The sequence below is a fragment of the Coregonus clupeaformis genome, chromosome 2, assembly GCF_020615455.1.
Source record: "Coregonus clupeaformis isolate EN_2021a chromosome 2, ASM2061545v1, whole genome shotgun sequence".
Classification (NCBI taxonomy): Eukaryota; Metazoa; Chordata; class Actinopteri; order Salmoniformes; family Salmonidae; genus Coregonus; species Coregonus clupeaformis.
This window is the reverse complement of record NC_059193.1, coordinates 10520248-10536864: the sequence shown is the minus strand read 5'-3', so window position 1 is coordinate 10536864 and position 16617 is coordinate 10520248. Positions and strand designations below refer to the sequence as shown.

General features: G+C 48.4%; 1 protein-coding gene across 6 annotated transcripts in view; it reads right to left on the bottom strand.

The window, feature by feature from the left end:
• Window positions 1-16617, bottom strand: part of mbnl3 (muscleblind-like splicing regulator 3) — a 70522-nt gene that overhangs the window by 33724 nt on the left and 20181 nt on the right. For 4 of the 6 annotated variants that reach the window (XM_045226561.1, XM_045226550.1, XM_045226553.1 and 1 more), the window contains exon 2: window positions 13455-14777. In XM_045226561.1, coding sequence (XP_045082496.1) covers window positions 13455-13637 — 183 coding nt within the window. In that variant the 5' untranslated portion in view covers window positions 13638-14777. Of the gene's footprint in view, window positions 1-13454; window positions 14778-15195; window positions 15343-16617 lie in introns of those variants that run through there. The other 2 variants (XM_045226524.1, XM_045226535.1) reach the window with 2 other exon arrangements.

The window sequence follows — 16617 nt, the reverse complement described above, 5'->3', positions numbered from 1 at the left end:
GAGATCAAACTGAACTGTCCAATGGGTAGGCACTCCTGCGCTGTTGCTAGGCTGCTCTCTCTCTCTCTCTCTCTCTCTCTCTCTCTCTCTCTCTCTCTCTCTCTCTCTCTCTCTCTCTCTCTCTCTCTCCCCCTCCCTCTCTCTCTCTCGCTCTCTCTCCCCATCTCCATCTCCATCTCCTGCTCTGGAAGACATAACACAGAAAAATGGTTGAATAATACATTCTAACTCAATAAAAGGGGAGACAGCAGCTGCACTCAGACAGAGAACCCCTTGTCTGGGTCTCTCTCTTTCTGCAGGGGACGCTGGTCAGACACACACACAAACAAGTAGACACACAACACACATTCACACCACACACACACACATATATATATATATATACATACACACACTCAGAAAGACAGGTACCAGCACACACACACATACATGCACACACAAAAACAATATTTACAAAGCCTAGTCACAGTGCTAAGGCTATCCACCCGATATAGCTGCATCACCACTGTGTGGTTAATGGTGTGTGTCTGTCTGTGGTAGACAGGGAGCAGCTGCAGTGGTTCTGTGCAGAGGGGCAGGGCCACATCAGCAGTACAGAGTAGACGGACAGCTAGTCAGCAGTAGAGAGTAGACGGACAGCTAGTCAGCAGTAGAGAGTAGACGGACAGCTAGTCAGCAGTAGAGAGTAGACGGACAGCTAGTCAGCAGTACAGAGTAGAGGGACAGCTAGTCAGCAGTACAGAGTAGAGGGACAGCTAGTCAGCAGTACAGAGTAGAGGGACAGCTAGTCAGCAGTACAGAGTAGATGGACAGCTAGTCAGCAGTACAGAGTAGACGGACAGCTAGTCAGCAGTACAGAGTAGAGGGACAGCTAGTCAGCAGTACAGAGTAGAGGGACAGCTAGTCAGCAGTACAGAGCAAAGGGACAGCTAGTCAGCAGTACAGAGTAAAGGGACAGCTAGTCAGCAGTACAGAGTAGACGGACAGCTAGTCAACAGTACAGAGTAAAGGGACAGCTAGTCAGCAGTACAGAGTAAAGAGACAGCTAGTCAGCAGTACAGAGTAAAGGGACAGCTAGTCAGCAGTACAGAGTAGACAGACAGCTAGTCAGCAGTAGAGAGTAAAGGGACAGCTAGTCAACAGTAAAGAGTAAAGGGACAGCTAGTCAGCAGTACAGAGTAAAGAGACAGCTAGTCAGCAGTACAGAGTAGAGGGACAGCTAGTCAGCAGTACAGAGTAGATGGACAGCTAGTCAGCAGTACAGAGTAAAGGGACAGCTAGTCAGCAGTACAGAGTAGACAGACAGCTAGTCAGGAGTACAGAGTAGAGGGACAGCTAGTCAGCAGTACAGAGTAGAGGGACAGCTAGTCAGCAGTACAGAGTAGAGGGACAGCTAGTCAGCAGTACAGAGTAGAGGGACAGCTAGTCAGCAGTACAGAGTAGATGGACAGCTAGTCAGCAGTACAGAGTAGCAGGACAGCTAGTCAGCAGTACAGAGTAAAGGGACAGCTAGTCAGCAGTACAGAGTAAAGGGACAACTAGTCAGCAGTACAGAGTAAAGGGACAGCTAGTCAGCAGTACAGAGTAGACAGACAGCTAGTCAGCAGTAGAGAGTAAAGGGACAGCTAGTCAACAGTACAGAGTAACGGGACAGCTAGTCAGCAGTACAGAGTAAAGGGACAGCTAGTCAGCAGTACAGAGTAAAGGGACAGCTAGTCAGCAGTACAGAGTAGATGGACAGCTAGTCAGCAGTACAGAGTAGAGGGACAGCTAGTCAGCAGTACAGAGTAGATGGACAGCTAGTCAGCAGTACAGAGTAGCAGGACAGCTAGTCAGCAGTACAGAGTAAAGGGACAGCTAGTCAGCAGTACAGAGTAAAGGGACAGCTAGTCAGCAGTAGAGAGTAAAGGGACAGCTAGTCAACAGTACAGAGTAAAGGGACAGCTAGTCAGCAGTACAGAGTAAAGGGACAGCTAGTCAGCAGTACAGAGTAAAGGGACAGCTAGTCAGCAGTACAGAGTAGATGGACAGCTACTCAGCAGTACAGAGTAAAGGGACAGCTAGTCAGCAGTACAGAGTAAAGGGACAGCTAATCAGCAGTACAGAGTAGACAGACAGCTAGTCAGCAGTAGAGAGTAAAGGGACAGCTAGTCAACAGTACAGAGTAAAGGGACAGCTAGTCAGCAGTACAGAGTAAAGGGACAGCTAGTCAGCAGTACAGAGTAGATGGACAGCTAGTCAGCAGTACAGAGTAGCAGGACAGCTAGTCAGCAGTACAGAGTAGAGGGACAGCTAGTCAGCAGTACAGAGTAAAGGGACAGCTAGTCAGCAGTACAGAGTAAAGGGACAGCTAGTCAGCAGTACAGAGTAGACGGACAGCTAGTCAGCAGTACAGAGTAGAGGGACAGCTAGTCAGCAGTACAGAGTAGAGGGACAGCTAGTCAGCAGAACAGAGTAGATGGACAGCTAGTCAGCAGTACAGAGTAAAGGGACAGCTAGTCAGCAGTACAGAGTAGACAGACAGCTAGTCAGCAGTACAGAGTAGAGGGACAGCTAGTCAGCAGTACAGAGTAGAGGGACAGCTAGTCAGCAGTACAGAGTAGAGGGACAGCTAGTCAGCAGTACAGAGTAGAGGGACAGCTAGTCAGCAGTACAGAGTAGATGGACAGCTAGTCAGCAGTACAGAGTAGCAGGACAGCTAGTCAGCAGTACAGAGTAAAGGGACAGCTAGTCAGCAGTACAGAGTAAAGGGACAGCTAGTCAGCAGTACAGAGTAAAGGGACAGCTAGTCAGCAGTACAGAGTAGACAGACAGCTAGTCAGCAGTAGAGAGTAAAGGGACAGCTAGTCAACAGTACAGAGTAACGGGACAGCTAGTCAGCAGTACAGAGTAAAGGGACAGCTAGTCAGCAGTACAGAGTAGATGGACAGCTAGTCAGCAGTACAGAGTAGATGGACAGCTAGTCAGCAGTACAGAGTAGAGGGACAGCTAGTCAGCAGTACAGAGTAGAGGGACAGCTAGTCAGCAGTACAGAGTAAAGGGACAGCTAGTCAGCAGTACAGAGTAGACAGACAGCTAGTCAGCAGTAGAGAGTAAAGGGACAGCTAGTCAACAGTACAGAGTAAAGGGACAGCTAGTCAGCAGTACAGAGTAAAGGGACAGCTAGTCAGCAGTACAGAGTAAAGGGACAGCTAGTCAGCAGTACAGAGTAGATGGACAGCTAGTCAGCAGTACAGAGTAAAGGGACAGCTAGTCAGCAGTACAGAGTAAAGGGACAGCTAATCAGCAGTACAGAGTAGACAGACAGCTAGTCAGCAGTAGAGAGTAAAGGGACAGCTAGTCAACAGTACAGAGTAAAGGGACAGCTAGTCAGCAGTACAGAGTAAAGGGACAGCTAGTCAGCAGTACAGAGTAGATGGACAGCTAGTCAGCAGTACAGAGTAGACAGACAGCTAGTCAGCAGTAGAGAGTAAAGGGACAGCTAGTCAACAGTACAGAGTAAAGGGACAGCTAGTCAGCAGTACAGAGTAAAGGGACAGCTGGTCAGCAGTACAGAGTAGAGGGACAGCTAGTGAGCAGTACAGAGTAGATGGACAGCTAGTCAGCAGTACAGAGTAAAGGGACAGCTAGTCAGCAGTACAGAGTAGACAGACAGCTAGTCAGCAGTACAGAGTAGATGGACAGCTAGTCAGCAGTACAGAGTAGCAGGACAGCTAGTCAGCAGTACAGAGTAAAGGGACAGCTAGTCAGCAGTAAAGAGTAAAGGGACAGCTAGTCAGCAGTACAGAGTAGATGGACAGCTAGTCAGCAGTACAGAGTAGCAGGACAGCTAGTCAGCAGTACAGAGTAAAGGGACAGCTAGTCAGCAGTACAGAGTAAAGGGACAACTAGTCAGCAGTACAGAGTAAAGGGACAGCTAGTCAGCAGTACAGAGTAGACAGACAGCTAGTCAGCAGTAGAGAGTAAAGGGACAGCTAGTCAACAGTACAAAGTAACGGGACAGCTAGTCAGCAGTACAGAGTAAAGGGACAGCTAGTCAGCAGTACAGAGTAAAGGGACAGCTAGTCAGCAGTACAGAGTAAAGGGACAGCTAGTCAGCAGTACAGAGTAAAGGGACAGCTAGTCAGCAGTACAGAGTAGATGGACAGCTAGTCAGCAGTACAGAGTAAAGGGACAGCTAGTCAGCAGTACAGAGTAAAGGGACAGCTAATCAGCAGTACAGAGTAGACAGACAGCTAGTCAGCAGTAGAGAGTAAAGGGACAGCTAGTCAACAGTACAGAGTAAAGGGACAGCTAGTCAGCAGTACAGAGTAAAGGGACAGCTAGTCAGCAGTACAGAGTAGATGGACAGCTAGTCAGCAGTACAGAGTAGACAGACAGCTAGTCAGCAGTAGAGAGTAAAGGGACAGCTAGTCAACAGTACAGAGTAAAGGGACAGCTAGTCAGCAGTACAGAGTAAAGGGACAGCTAGTCAGCAGTACAGAGTAGAGGGACAGCTAGTCAGCAGTACAGAGTAGATGGACAGCTAGTCAGCAGTACAGAGTAAAGGGACAGCTAGTCAGCAGTACAGAGTAGACAGACAGCTAGTCAGCAGTACAGAGTAGATGGACAGCTAGTCAGCAGTACAGAGTAGCAGGACAGCTAGTCAGCAGTACAGAGTAAAGGGACAGCTAGTCAGCAGTAAAGAGTAAAGGGACAGCTAGTCAGCAGTACAGAGTAGATGGACAGCTAGTCAGCAGTACAGAGTAAAGGGACAGCTAGTCAGCAGTACAGAGTAAAGGGACAGCTAATCAGCAGTACAGAGTAGACAGACAGCTAGTCAGCAGTAGAGAGTAAAGGGACAGCTAGTCAACAGTAGAGAGTAAAGGGACAGCTAGTCAGCAGTACAGAGTAAAGGGACAGCTAGTCAGCAGTACAGAGTAGATGGACAGCTAGTCAGCAGTACAGAGTAGCAGGACAGCTAGTCTGCAGTACAGAGTAGAGGGACAGCTAGTCAGCAGTACAGAGTAAAGGGACAGCTAGTCAGCAGTACAGAGTAAAGGGACAGCTAGTCAGCAGAACAGAGTAGACGGACAGCTAGTCAGCAGTACAGAGTAGAGGGACAGCTAGTCAGCAGTACAGAGTAGACGGACAGCTAGTCAGCAGTAGAGAGTAGACGGACAGCTAGTCAGCAGTACAGAGTAGAGGGACAGCTAGTCAGCAGTACAGAGTAGAGGGACAGCTAGTCAGCAGTACAGAGTAAAGGGACAGCTAGTCAGCAGTACAGAGTAAAGGGACAGCTAGTCAGCAGTACAGAGTAGACGGACAGCTAGTCAGCAGTACAGAGTAGAGGGACAGCTAGTCAGCAGTACAGAGTAAAGGGACAGCTAGTCAGCAGTACAGAGTAAAGGGACAGCTAGTCAGCAGTACAGAGTAAAGGGACAGCTAGTCAACAGTACAGAGTAAAGGGACAGCTAGTCAGCAGTACAGAGTAAAGAGACAGCTAGTCAGCAGTACAGAGTAAAGGGACAGCTAGTCAGCAGTACAGAGTAGACAGACAGCTAGTCAGCAGTAGAGAGTAAAGGGACAGCTAGTCAACAGTAAAGAGTAAAGGGACAGCTAGTCAGCAGTACAGAGTAAAGAGACAGCTAGTCAGCAGTACAGAGTAGAGGGACAGCTAGTCAGCAGTACAGAGTAGATGGACAGCTAGTCAGCAGTACAGAGTAGAGGGACAGCTAGTCAGCAGTACAGAGTAGATGGACAGCTAGTCAGCAGTACAGAGTAGCAGGACAGCTAGTCAGCAGTACAGAGTAAAGGGACAGCTAGTCAGCAGTACAGAGTAAAGGGACAGCTAGTCAGCAGTAGAGAGTAAAGGGACAGCTAGTCAACAGTACAGAGTAAAGGGACAGCTAGTCAGCAGTACAGAGTAAAGGGACAGCTAGTCAGCAGTACAGAGTAAAGGGACAGCTAGTCAGCAGTACAGAGTAGATGGACAGCTACTCAGCAGTACAGAGTAAAGGGACAGCTAGTCAGCAGTACAGAGTAAAGGGACAGCTAATCAGCAGTACAGAGTAGACAGACAGCTAGTCAGCAGTAGAGAGTAAAGGGACAGCTAGTCAACAGTACAGAGTAAAGGGACAGCTAGTCAGCAGTACAGAGTAAAGGGACAGCTAGTCAGCAGTACAGAGTAGATGGACAGCTAGTCAGCAGTACAGAGTAGCAGGACAGCTAGTCAGCAGTACAGAGTAGAGGGACAGCTAGTCAGCAGTACAGAGTAAAGGGACAGCTAGTCAGCAGTACAGAGTAAAGGGACAGCTAGTCAGCAGTACAGAGTAGACGGACAGCTAGTCAGCAGTACAGAGTAGCAGGACAGCTAGTCAGCAGTACAGAGTAGAGGGACAGCTAGTCAGCAGTACAGAGTAAAGGGACAGCTAGTCAGCAGTACAGAGTAAAGGGACAGCTAGTCAGCAGTACAGAGTAGACAGACAGCTAATCAGCAGTACAGAGTAGAGGGACAGCTAGTCAGCAGTACAGAGTAGAGGGACAGCTAGTCAGCAGTACAGAGTAGACAGACAGCTAGTCAGCAGTACAGAGTAGAGGGACAGCTAGTCAGCAGTACAGAGTAGAGGGACAGCTAGTCAGCAGTACAGAGTAGAGGGACAGCTAGTCAGCAGAACAGAGTAGATGGACAGCTAGTCAGCAGTACAGAGTAAAGGGACAGCTAGTCAGCAGTACAGAGTAGACAGACAGCTAGTCAGCAGTACAGAGTAGAGGGACAGCTAGTCAGCAGTACAGAGTAGAGGGACAGCTAGTCAGCAGTACAGAGTAGAGGGACAGCTAGTCAGCAGTACAGAGTAGAGGGACAGCTAGTCAGCAGTACAGAGTAGATGGACAGCTAGTCAGCAGTACAGAGTAGCAGGACAGCTAGTCAGCAGTACAGAGTAAAGGGACAGCTAGTCAGCAGTACAGAGTAAAGGGACAGCTAGTCAGCAGTACAGAGTAAAGGGACAGCTAGTCAGCAGTACAGAGTAGACAGACAGCTAGTCAGCAGTAGAGAGTAAAGGGACAGCTAGTCAACAGTACAGAGTAACGGGACAGCTAGTCAGCAGTACAGAGTAAAGGGACAGCTAGTCAGCAGTACAGAGTAAAGGGACAGCTAGTCAGCAGTACAGAGTAGATGGACAGCTAGTCAGCAGTACAGAGTAGATGGACAGCTAGTCAGCAGTACAGAGTAGAGGGACAGCTAGTCAGCAGTACAGAGTAGAGGGACAGCTAGTCAGCAGTACAGAGTAAAGGGACAGCTAGTCAGCAGTACAGAGTAGACAGACAGCTAGTCAGCAGTAGAGAGTAAAGGGACAGCTAGTCAACAGTACAGAGTAAAGGGACAGCTAGTCAGCAGTACAGAGTAAAGGGACAGCTAGTCAGCAGTACAGAGTAAAGGGACAGCTAGTCAGCAGTACAGAGTAGATGGACAGCTAGTCAGCAGTACAGAGTAAAGGGACAGCTAGTCAGCAGTACAGAGTAAAGGGACAGCTAATCAGCAGTACAGAGTAGACAGACAGCTAGTCAGCAGTAGAGAGTAAAGGGACAGCTAGTCAACAGTACAGAGTAAAGGGACAGCTAGTCAGCAGTACAGAGTAAAGGGACAGCTAGTCAGCAGTACAGAGTAGATGGACAGCTAGTCAGCAGTACAGAGTAGACAGACAGCTAGTCAGCAGTAGAGAGTAAAGGGACAGCTAGTCAACAGTACAGAGTAAAGGGACAGCTAGTCAGCAGTACAGAGTAAAGGGACAGCTAGTCAGCAGTACAGAGTAGAGGGACAGCTAGTCAGCAGTACAGAGTAGATGGACAGCTAGTCAGCAGTACAGAGTAAAGGGACAGCTAGTCAGCAGTACAGAGTAGACAGACAGCTAGTCAGCAGTACAGAGTAGATGGACAGCTAGTCAGCAGTACAGAGTAGCAGGACAGCTAGTCAGCAGTACAGAGTAAAGGGACAGCTAGTCAGCAGTAAAGAGTAAAGGGACAGCTAGTCAGCAGTACAGAGTAGATGGACAGCTAGTCAGCAGTACAGAGTAAAGGGACAGCTAGTCAGCAGTACAGAGTAAAGGGACAGCTAATCAGCAGTACAGAGTAGACAGACAGCTAGTCAGCAGTAGAGAGTAAAGGGACAGCTAGTCAACAGTAGAGAGTAAAGGGACAGCTAGTCAGCAGTACAGAGTAAAGGGACAGCTAGTCAGCAGTACAGAGTAGATGGACAGCTAGTCAGCAGTACAGAGTAGCAGGACAGCTAGTCTGCAGTACAGAGTAGAGGGACAGCTAGTCAGCAGTACAGAGTAAAGGGACAGCTAGTCAGCAGTACAGAGTAAAGGGACAGCTAGTCAGCAGAACAGAGTAGACGGACAGCTAGTCAGCAGCACAGAGTAGAGGGACAGCTAGTCAGCAGTACAGAGTAGAGGGACAGCTAGTCAGCAGTACAGAGTAAAGGGACAGCTAGTCAGCAGTACAGAGTAAAGGGACAGCTAGTCAGCAGTACAGAGTAGACAGACAGCTAGTCAGCAGTACAGAGTAGAGGGACAGCTAGTCAGCAGTACAGAGTAGAGGGACAGCTAGTCAGCAGTACAGAGTAGACAGACAGCTAGTCAGCAGTACAGAGTAGAGGGACAGCTAGTCAGCAGTACAGAGTAGAGGGACAGCTAGTCAGCAGTACAGAGTAGAGGGACAGCTAGTCAGCAGTACAGAGTAGATGGACAGCTAGTCAGCAGTACAGAGTAGCAGGACAGCTAGTCAGCAGTACAGAGTAAAGGGACAGCTAGTCAGCAGTACAGAGTAAAGGGACAGCTAGTCAGCAGTACAGAGTAAAGGGACAGCTAGTCAGCAGTACAGAGTAGACAGACAGCTAGTCAGCAGTAGAGAGTAAAGGGACAGCTAGTCAACAGTACAGAGTAAAGGGACAGCTAGTCAGCAGTACAGAGTAAAGAGACAGCTAGTCAGCAGTACAGAGTAGAGGGACAGCTAGTCAGCAGTACAGAGTAGATGGACAGCTAGTCAGCAGTACAGAGTAAAGGGACAGCTAGTCAGCAGTACAGAGTAGACAGACAGCTAGTCAGCAGTACAGAGTAGAGGGACAGCTAGTCAGCAGTACAGAGTAGAGGGACAGCTAGTCAGCAGTACAGAGTAGAGGGACAGCTAGTCAGCAGTACAGAGTAGATGGACAGCTAGTCAGCAGTACAGAGTAGATGGACAGCTAGTCAGCAGTACAGAGTAGCAGGACAGCTAGTCAGCAGTACAGAGTAAAGGGACAGCTAGTCAGCAGTACAGAGTAAAGGGACAGCTAGTCAGCAGTACAGAGTAAAGGGACAGCTAGTCAGCAGTACAGAGTAGACAGACAGCTAGTCAGCAGTAGAGAGTAAAGGGACAGCTAGTCAACAGTACAGAGTAACGGGACAGCTAGTCAGCAGTACAGAGTAAAGGGACAGCTAGTCAGCAGTACAGAGTAGAGGGACAGCTAGTCAGCAGTACAGAGTAGATGGACAGCTAGTCAGCAGTACAGAGTAGAGGGACAGCTAGTCAGCAGTACAGAGTAGAGGGACAGCTAGTCAGCAGTACAGAGTAAAGGGACAGCTAGTCAGCAGTACAGAGTAGACAGACAGCTAGTCAGCAGTACAGAGTAGATGGACAGCTAGTCAGCAGTACAGAGTAAAGGGACATCTAATCAGCAGTACAGAGTAGACAGACAGCTAGTCAGCAGTAGAGAGTAAAGGGACAGCTAGTCAACAGTACAGAGTAAAGGGACAGCTAGTCAGCAGTACAGAGTAAAGGGACAGCTAGTCAGCAGTACAGAGTAAAGGGACAGCTAGTCAGCAGTACAGAGTAGATGGACAGCTAGTCAGCAGTACAGAGTAAAGGGACAGCTAGTCAGCAGTACAGAGTAAAGGGACAGCTAATCAGCAGTACAGAGTAGACAGACAGCTAGTCAGCAGTAGAGAGTAAAGGGACAGCTAGTCAACAGTACAGAGTAAAGGGACAGCTAGTCAGCAGTACAGAGTAAAGGGACAGCTAGTCAGCAGTACAGAGTAGATGGACAGCTAGTCAGCAGTACAGAGTAGCAGGACAGCTAGTCAGCAGTACAGAGTAAAGGGACAGCTAGTCAGCAGTACAGAGTAAAGGGACAGCTAGTCAGCAGTACAGAGTAAAGGGACAGCTAATCAGCAGTACAGAGTAGACAGACAGCTAGTCAGCAGTACAGAGTAAAGGGACAGCTAGTCAGCAGTACAGAGTAAAGGGACAGCTAGTCAGCAGTACAGAGTAAAGGGACAGCTAGTCAGCAGTACAGAGTAAAGGGACAGCTAGTCAGCAGTACAGAGTAAAGGGACAGCTAGTCAGCAGTACAGAGTAAAGGGACAGCTAGTCAGCAGTAGAGAGTAAAGGGACAGCTAGTCAGCAGTACAGAGTAAAGGGACAGCTAGTCAGCAGTACAGAGTAAAGGGACAGCTAGTCAGCAGTACAGAGTAAAGGGACAGCTAGTCAGCAGTACAGAGTAAAGGGACAGCTAGTCAGCAGTACAGAGTAGACAGACAGCTAGTCAGCAGTACAGAGTAGAGGGACAGCTAGTCAGCAGTACAGAGTAGAGGGACAGCTAGTCAGCAGTACAGAGTAGACAGACAGCTAGTCAGCAGTACAGAGTAGAGGGACAGCTAGTCAGCAGTACAGAGTAGAGGGACAGCTAGTCAGCAGTACAGAGTAGAGGGACAGCTAGTCAGCAGTACAGAGTAGATGGACAGCTAGTCAGCAGTACAGAGTAGCAGGACAGCTAGTCAGCAGTACAGAGTAAAGGGACAGCTAGTCAGCAGTACAGAGTAAAGGGACAGCTAGTCAGCAGTACAGAGTAAAGGGACAGCTAGTCAGCAGTACAGAGTAGACAGACAGCTAGTCAGCAGTAGAGAGTAAAGGGACAGCTAGTCAACAGTACAGAGTAAAGGGACAGCTAGTCAGCAGTACAGAGTAAAGAGACAGCTAGTCAGCAGTACAGAGTAGAGGGACAGCTAGTCAGCAGTACAGAGTAGATGGACAGCTAGTCAGCAGTACAGAGTAAAGGGACAGCTAGTCAGCAGTACAGAGTAGAGGGACAGCTAGTCAGCAGTACAGAGTAGAGGGACAGCTAGTCAGCAGTACAGAGTAGATGGACAGCTAGTCAGCAGTACAGAGTAGATGGACAGCTAGTCAGCAGTACAGAGTAGCAGGACAGCTAGTCAGCAGTACAGAGTAAAGGGACAGCTAGTCAGCAGTACAGAGTAAAGGGACAGCTAGTCAGCAGTACAGAGTAAAGGGACAGCTAGTCAGCAGTACAGAGTAGACAGACAGCTAGTCAGCAGTAGAGAGTAAAGGGACAGCTAGTCAACAGTACAGAGTAACGGGACAGCTAGTCAGCAGTACAGAGTAAAGGGACAGCTAGTCAGCAGTACAGAGTAGAGGGACAGCTAGTCAGCAGTACAGAGTAGATGGACAGCTAGTCAGCAGTACAGAGTAGAGGGACAGCTAGTCAGCAGTACAGAGTAGAGGGACAGCTAGTCAGCAGTACAGAGTAAAGGGACAGCTAGTCAGCAGTACAGAGTAGACAGACAGCTAGTCAGCAGTACAGAGTAGATGGACAGCTAGTCAGCAGTACAGAGTAAAGGGACATCTAATCAGCAGTACAGAGTAGACAGACAGCTAGTCAGCAGTAGAGAGTAAAGGGACAGCTAGTCAACAGTACAGAGTAAAGGGACAGCTAGTCAGCAGTACAGAGTAAAGGGACAGCTAGTCAGCAGTACAGAGTAAAGGGACAGCTAGTCAGCAGTACAGAGTAGATGGACAGCTAGTCAGCAGTACAGAGTAAAGGGACAGCTAGTCAGCAGTACAGAGTAAAGGGACAGCTAATCAGCAGTACAGAGTAGACAGACAGCTAGTCAGCAGTAGAGAGTAAAGGGACAGCTAGTCAACAGTACAGAGTAAAGGGACAGCTAGTCAGCAGTACAGAGTAAAGGGACAGCTAGTCAGCAGTACAGAGTAGATGGACAGCTAGTCAGCAGTACAGAGTAGCAGGACAGCTAGTCAGCAGTACAGAGTAAAGGGACAGCTAGTCAGCAGTACAGAGTAAAGGGACAGCTAGTCAGCAGTACAGAGTAAAGGGACAGCTAATCAGCAGTACAGAGTAGACAGACAGCTAGTCAGCAGTACAGAGTAAAGGGACAGCTAGTCAGCAGTACAGAGTAAAGGGACAGCTAGTCAGCAGTACAGAGTAAAGGGACAGCTAGTCAGCAGTACAGAGTAAAGGGACAGCTAGTCAGCAGTACAGAGTAAAGGGACAGCTAGTCAGCAGTAGAGAGTAAATGGACAGCTAGTCAGCAGTACAGAGTAAAGGGACAGCTAGTCAGCAGTACAGAGTAAGGGGACAGCTAGTCAGCAGTACAGAGTAAAGGGACAGCTAGTCAGCAGTACAGAGTAAAGGGACAGCTAGTCAGCAGTACAGAGTAAAGGGACAGCTAGTCAGCAGTACAGAGTAAAGGGACAGCTAGTCAGCAGTACAGAGTAAAGGGACAGCTAGTCAACAGTACAGAGTAAAGGGACAGCTAGTCAGCAGTACAGAGTAAAGGGACAGCTAGTCAGCAGTACAGAGTAAAGGGACAGCTAGTCAGCAGTACAGAGTAAAGGGACAGCTATTCAGCAGTAGAGAGTAAAGGGACAGCTAGTCATCAGTACAGAGTAAAGGGACAGCTAGTCAGCAGTACAGAGTAAAGGGACAGCTAGTCAGCAGTAGAGAGTAAAGGGACAAATTGCTGAATTGATGCGATAATGATAAATAGAACGATACGTTTATAACATTAACTGCTACTACTAGTTTGATGGTTGTAGCCATCAATTGCTCCATTAACAATCACCCATATTAGCAAACTTCACATTTCTCCAATGTTTCCCACAGTTATGTCAAGTTGTCTAGATGTCCTTTGGTTGGTGGACAATTCTTGATACACATGTGAAACTGTTGAGCGTGAAAAACCCAGCAGCGTTGCAGTTCTTGACACACTCAAACCGGTGCGTCTGGCACCTACTATGATACCCTGTTCAAAAGGCACTTAAATATTTTGTCTTGCCCATTCACACATACACAATCCATGTATCAATTGTCTCAAGGCTTAAAAATCCTTCTTTAACCTGTCTCCTCCCCTTCATCTACACTGATTGAAGTCTACGTCATGGAAAGAGCAGGTGTCCTTCATGTTTTGTACACTCATACGCAAAACTTAAAAACTATTGTCTATTACTAATCCATTAGCAGGTCTAGTTGATGAATTTCAAAAATGATTTACAGGTTGGTTGTGTGGTGTGTGTCAGAGAGAGAGAGTTATGACAGAGTTTTTTTCCCTTACGTCATTATCAGACAGTGCCTGCTGTGTGTGTGTGTGTGCGTCTGTGTTGTCTGTGATGCTGACTGTTACCTTGAGTGAGTCGAAGCAGGCGATGACTCGGCCGTTGTCCACGTGGCAGCTCCTGGCTGGGTGGGCGAACTTACACTCAGCGTCCGAGCGGGAGCAGGTACCCCTCTGAAACTCTCGACACACCTCTAGGGTCAACCACTTAGTGTCCCGGCCCATGGCCATACTTCCCATATTGACTGCCATCACAGCCCCTCAGGACAGGAGGGGGCAAGTGGGTAAGGGAGTAGGGTCTAGGGGTGGACACAATCGGCACTTAGTGCACAAACAAAAAGCACTGATGCAGACGAAAATAAATTGGAAACTCCTTGGCAAGATAAGAGGAGATGAGAGTGTGTGAAAGAAAAAAAGACGTTGTTATCCTGGATACAATGAATAAGCTGGTCCTTTGGAATGAGGTTATGGGTATGGGGGCTGGAGTAGTGGGTTTTCTTGGGTAAGGTGCGGATCCCAGATCCACTGGCGATGGGATGAGTTCTCAGAGCTAGAGGTGAGCAGAGGCCAGCTCTGTTTCATAGAAAAGGAGGAAATTGGGGCACCTCAATCTGGCATGCTGGGATATGTAGTTCAGACAGGCATTGTCCTAGATAGAGGCCCTCCAATGACAGCTTCCTCTTCTTATGTCCGTCAGTCTGTCCGTCTCTGTCTTGCTCGCGCTGATCACTCCGTTCTTCAGACAGAAACCCCAAAACCACCCCAAATATCCAGAACTGTGGGACGGTGGGACGGCTTCTGTAGCGGTTAGTATGGCTGGTCGGGCTGTTTAGAAAAAGGGAAAGATAAAAAAGCAGAAGCTTATCGACCAGTGTCCTTGTATTGATGACGAGGTGGTGGCTGGGGGGAGGTGGCGGCTGGGGGGAGGTGGCGGCTGGGGGAGGTGGGCGGATTGCAGATCAGCAGCAGGATAGATGACTCTCTGGCTGTCAGGGTGACATATAGCCTCATTCAAGGTCAAACACACACACACACCAATACACACACACACACACACAGTGCTGTGCTGTGCTCTACTCTCACCTAGTAGGGCCCGGAGCCTGTCCTACGCAGACAGCAGCAGTACACAGCGGCAGCAGGTCGCCAGCCAAACACTCCCACAGCACTAACAGTACTGGACCAGACCAGAGCGCCAGGCACCCACTCACAGTCTTCTTAGGCACTTTGGAGTTCCACTTCCTCCTCTTATTTTAGTCTCTTTCTCATCCCTCCTTCTCCACGTTTCTTCCTTCCCTGGCTGTCTCTTGTCGTTTATCCTTCAGTCATCCTCATCCTCTTCATTGACCTCTTCATTGACCTCTTCATGTGGCTGCCCTTGCCGTAAAAACCTGTCTTTGGGTTGCAAGAAGGGACAGATGATCAAAATTAGTCAGCAGCCGGTTTAAAATAATAAAATAAAATAAAGTAAAAAATCTATTGCAGAAAAGGGTTCCAGGAAAAGCAGGCATCCTGAAAGTAGAATGTAACTGCATTAGTCTCCAACCTACACCGTCAACTTACAACAGAGCGCAGCAAATATAAACCAAGAGACTAACTGGGTGATGAGGTCATGAGGTGAGAGCGACAGAGAGATAGAGCAGAGCAGACGGAGGGAGGGAGGCTGCAATGCACAGGAAAGGGCAAGCAATGTCTTGATTAAGAGATACAAGGAGAGAGAGGGATAGAGGGAGGGAACGAAGAGAGAGCTAGCAAGAAAGAGATGTCACTTTAAGTCACATGAGCTTTGCAGAGCCGAAAGTAATTGACCAACTTGACATGAATCATGCTGCGATGTGTGCTGAAAAGCAGTGTCCTTGAACCACCACAGGCTGGCCGGCTGAGACAGGCGATCCCCACCAGCAGTCTGTCCGCTGCCGTCGCAGACTGTTATGAATATATAGAGGGAAGGGGGAAAAAGGAGGAGTGTCGAGGAAAAGAGAGAAAGGAAATTTCTCCACAGCTGTAGCTGCTGTGCAGAGCGAGGCCACAGCCAATCAGCTCGAGCCTTGCAGGCAGGCAGAGAAAGTGGCTATCCAATGAGGATAGAGGTTGCATATCGATCCCCCCGCCCCACCCCACCCCACCCACCCATCCTTGTTCCTCCCTCCCTGCCTGCCTCTTTCCTCTAGCACAGCCTGTCATGGCTGAGCCTCATGCCAGAATGTCTGACTCTAAAGTCCTCTCTTTCTCTCACTCTGAATGAAGTGTGTGTGCACTTGTGTCCTGCCCAAACCGAGGGCATCACTGCAGTGTCTGACTTCCAGAGAGGGAGAGAGGGAGAGGTTGTTACTGTATTTCTCCCAGTGAGGTGTGGTAGGGTAGGGTTAAGTGTGAGCGAGAGGAGGGGGGCTTAATATAACAAGGACAAAATCTGATTGGCTAAGGTAAAGAACAGCAGAATACACTGAGTGTACAAAACATTAAGAACACCTGCTCTTTCCATGACATAGACTGACAATGTGAATCCAGGTGAAAGCTATGATCCCTTATTGATGTCACTTGTTAAATCCACTTCAATCAGTGTAAATGAAGTGGAGGAGACAGGTTAAAGAAGGATTTTTAAGCTTTGAGACAATTGAGACATGGATTCTGTATGTGTGCCATTCAGAGCGTGAATAGGCAAGACAAAATATTAAATTCCTTTGAACGGGGTATGGTAGTAGGTTCCAGGCGCACCGCTTTGTGTCAAGAACTGCAACGCTGCTGGGTTATTCACGCTCAACAGTTTCCCGTGTGTATCATGAATGGTCCACCACCCAAAGGACATCCAGCCAACTTCACACAACTGTGAAAAGCATTGGAGTCAACATGGGCCAGCATCCCTGTGGAACACTTTCGACAACTTGTAGAGTCCATGCCCCAACGAATTGAGGTTTTCTGAGGGCAAAAGTAGACGGTGGGTGCACTCAATATTAGGAAGGTGTTCTTAATGTTTTGTACACTCAGTGTATATACGGTCATTAATAGTCAATGACTTGGTAAATAAGGGGTGCATCCTAATAAACCTGCATAGAAACCCCACAGTAACATTATAAGGCTGCGTTGAGACAATGACTTAACAATGACCCAAGCCCAGCTCAGCTAATCCCTACCATTGTGACGCAGAGTTGTCAAAATGCTTTAGCAAATGTACATTACACCAGGGGCGTTGGTAGACACAATATAAGTCACCTACTTTATGTTGCTCTAACTG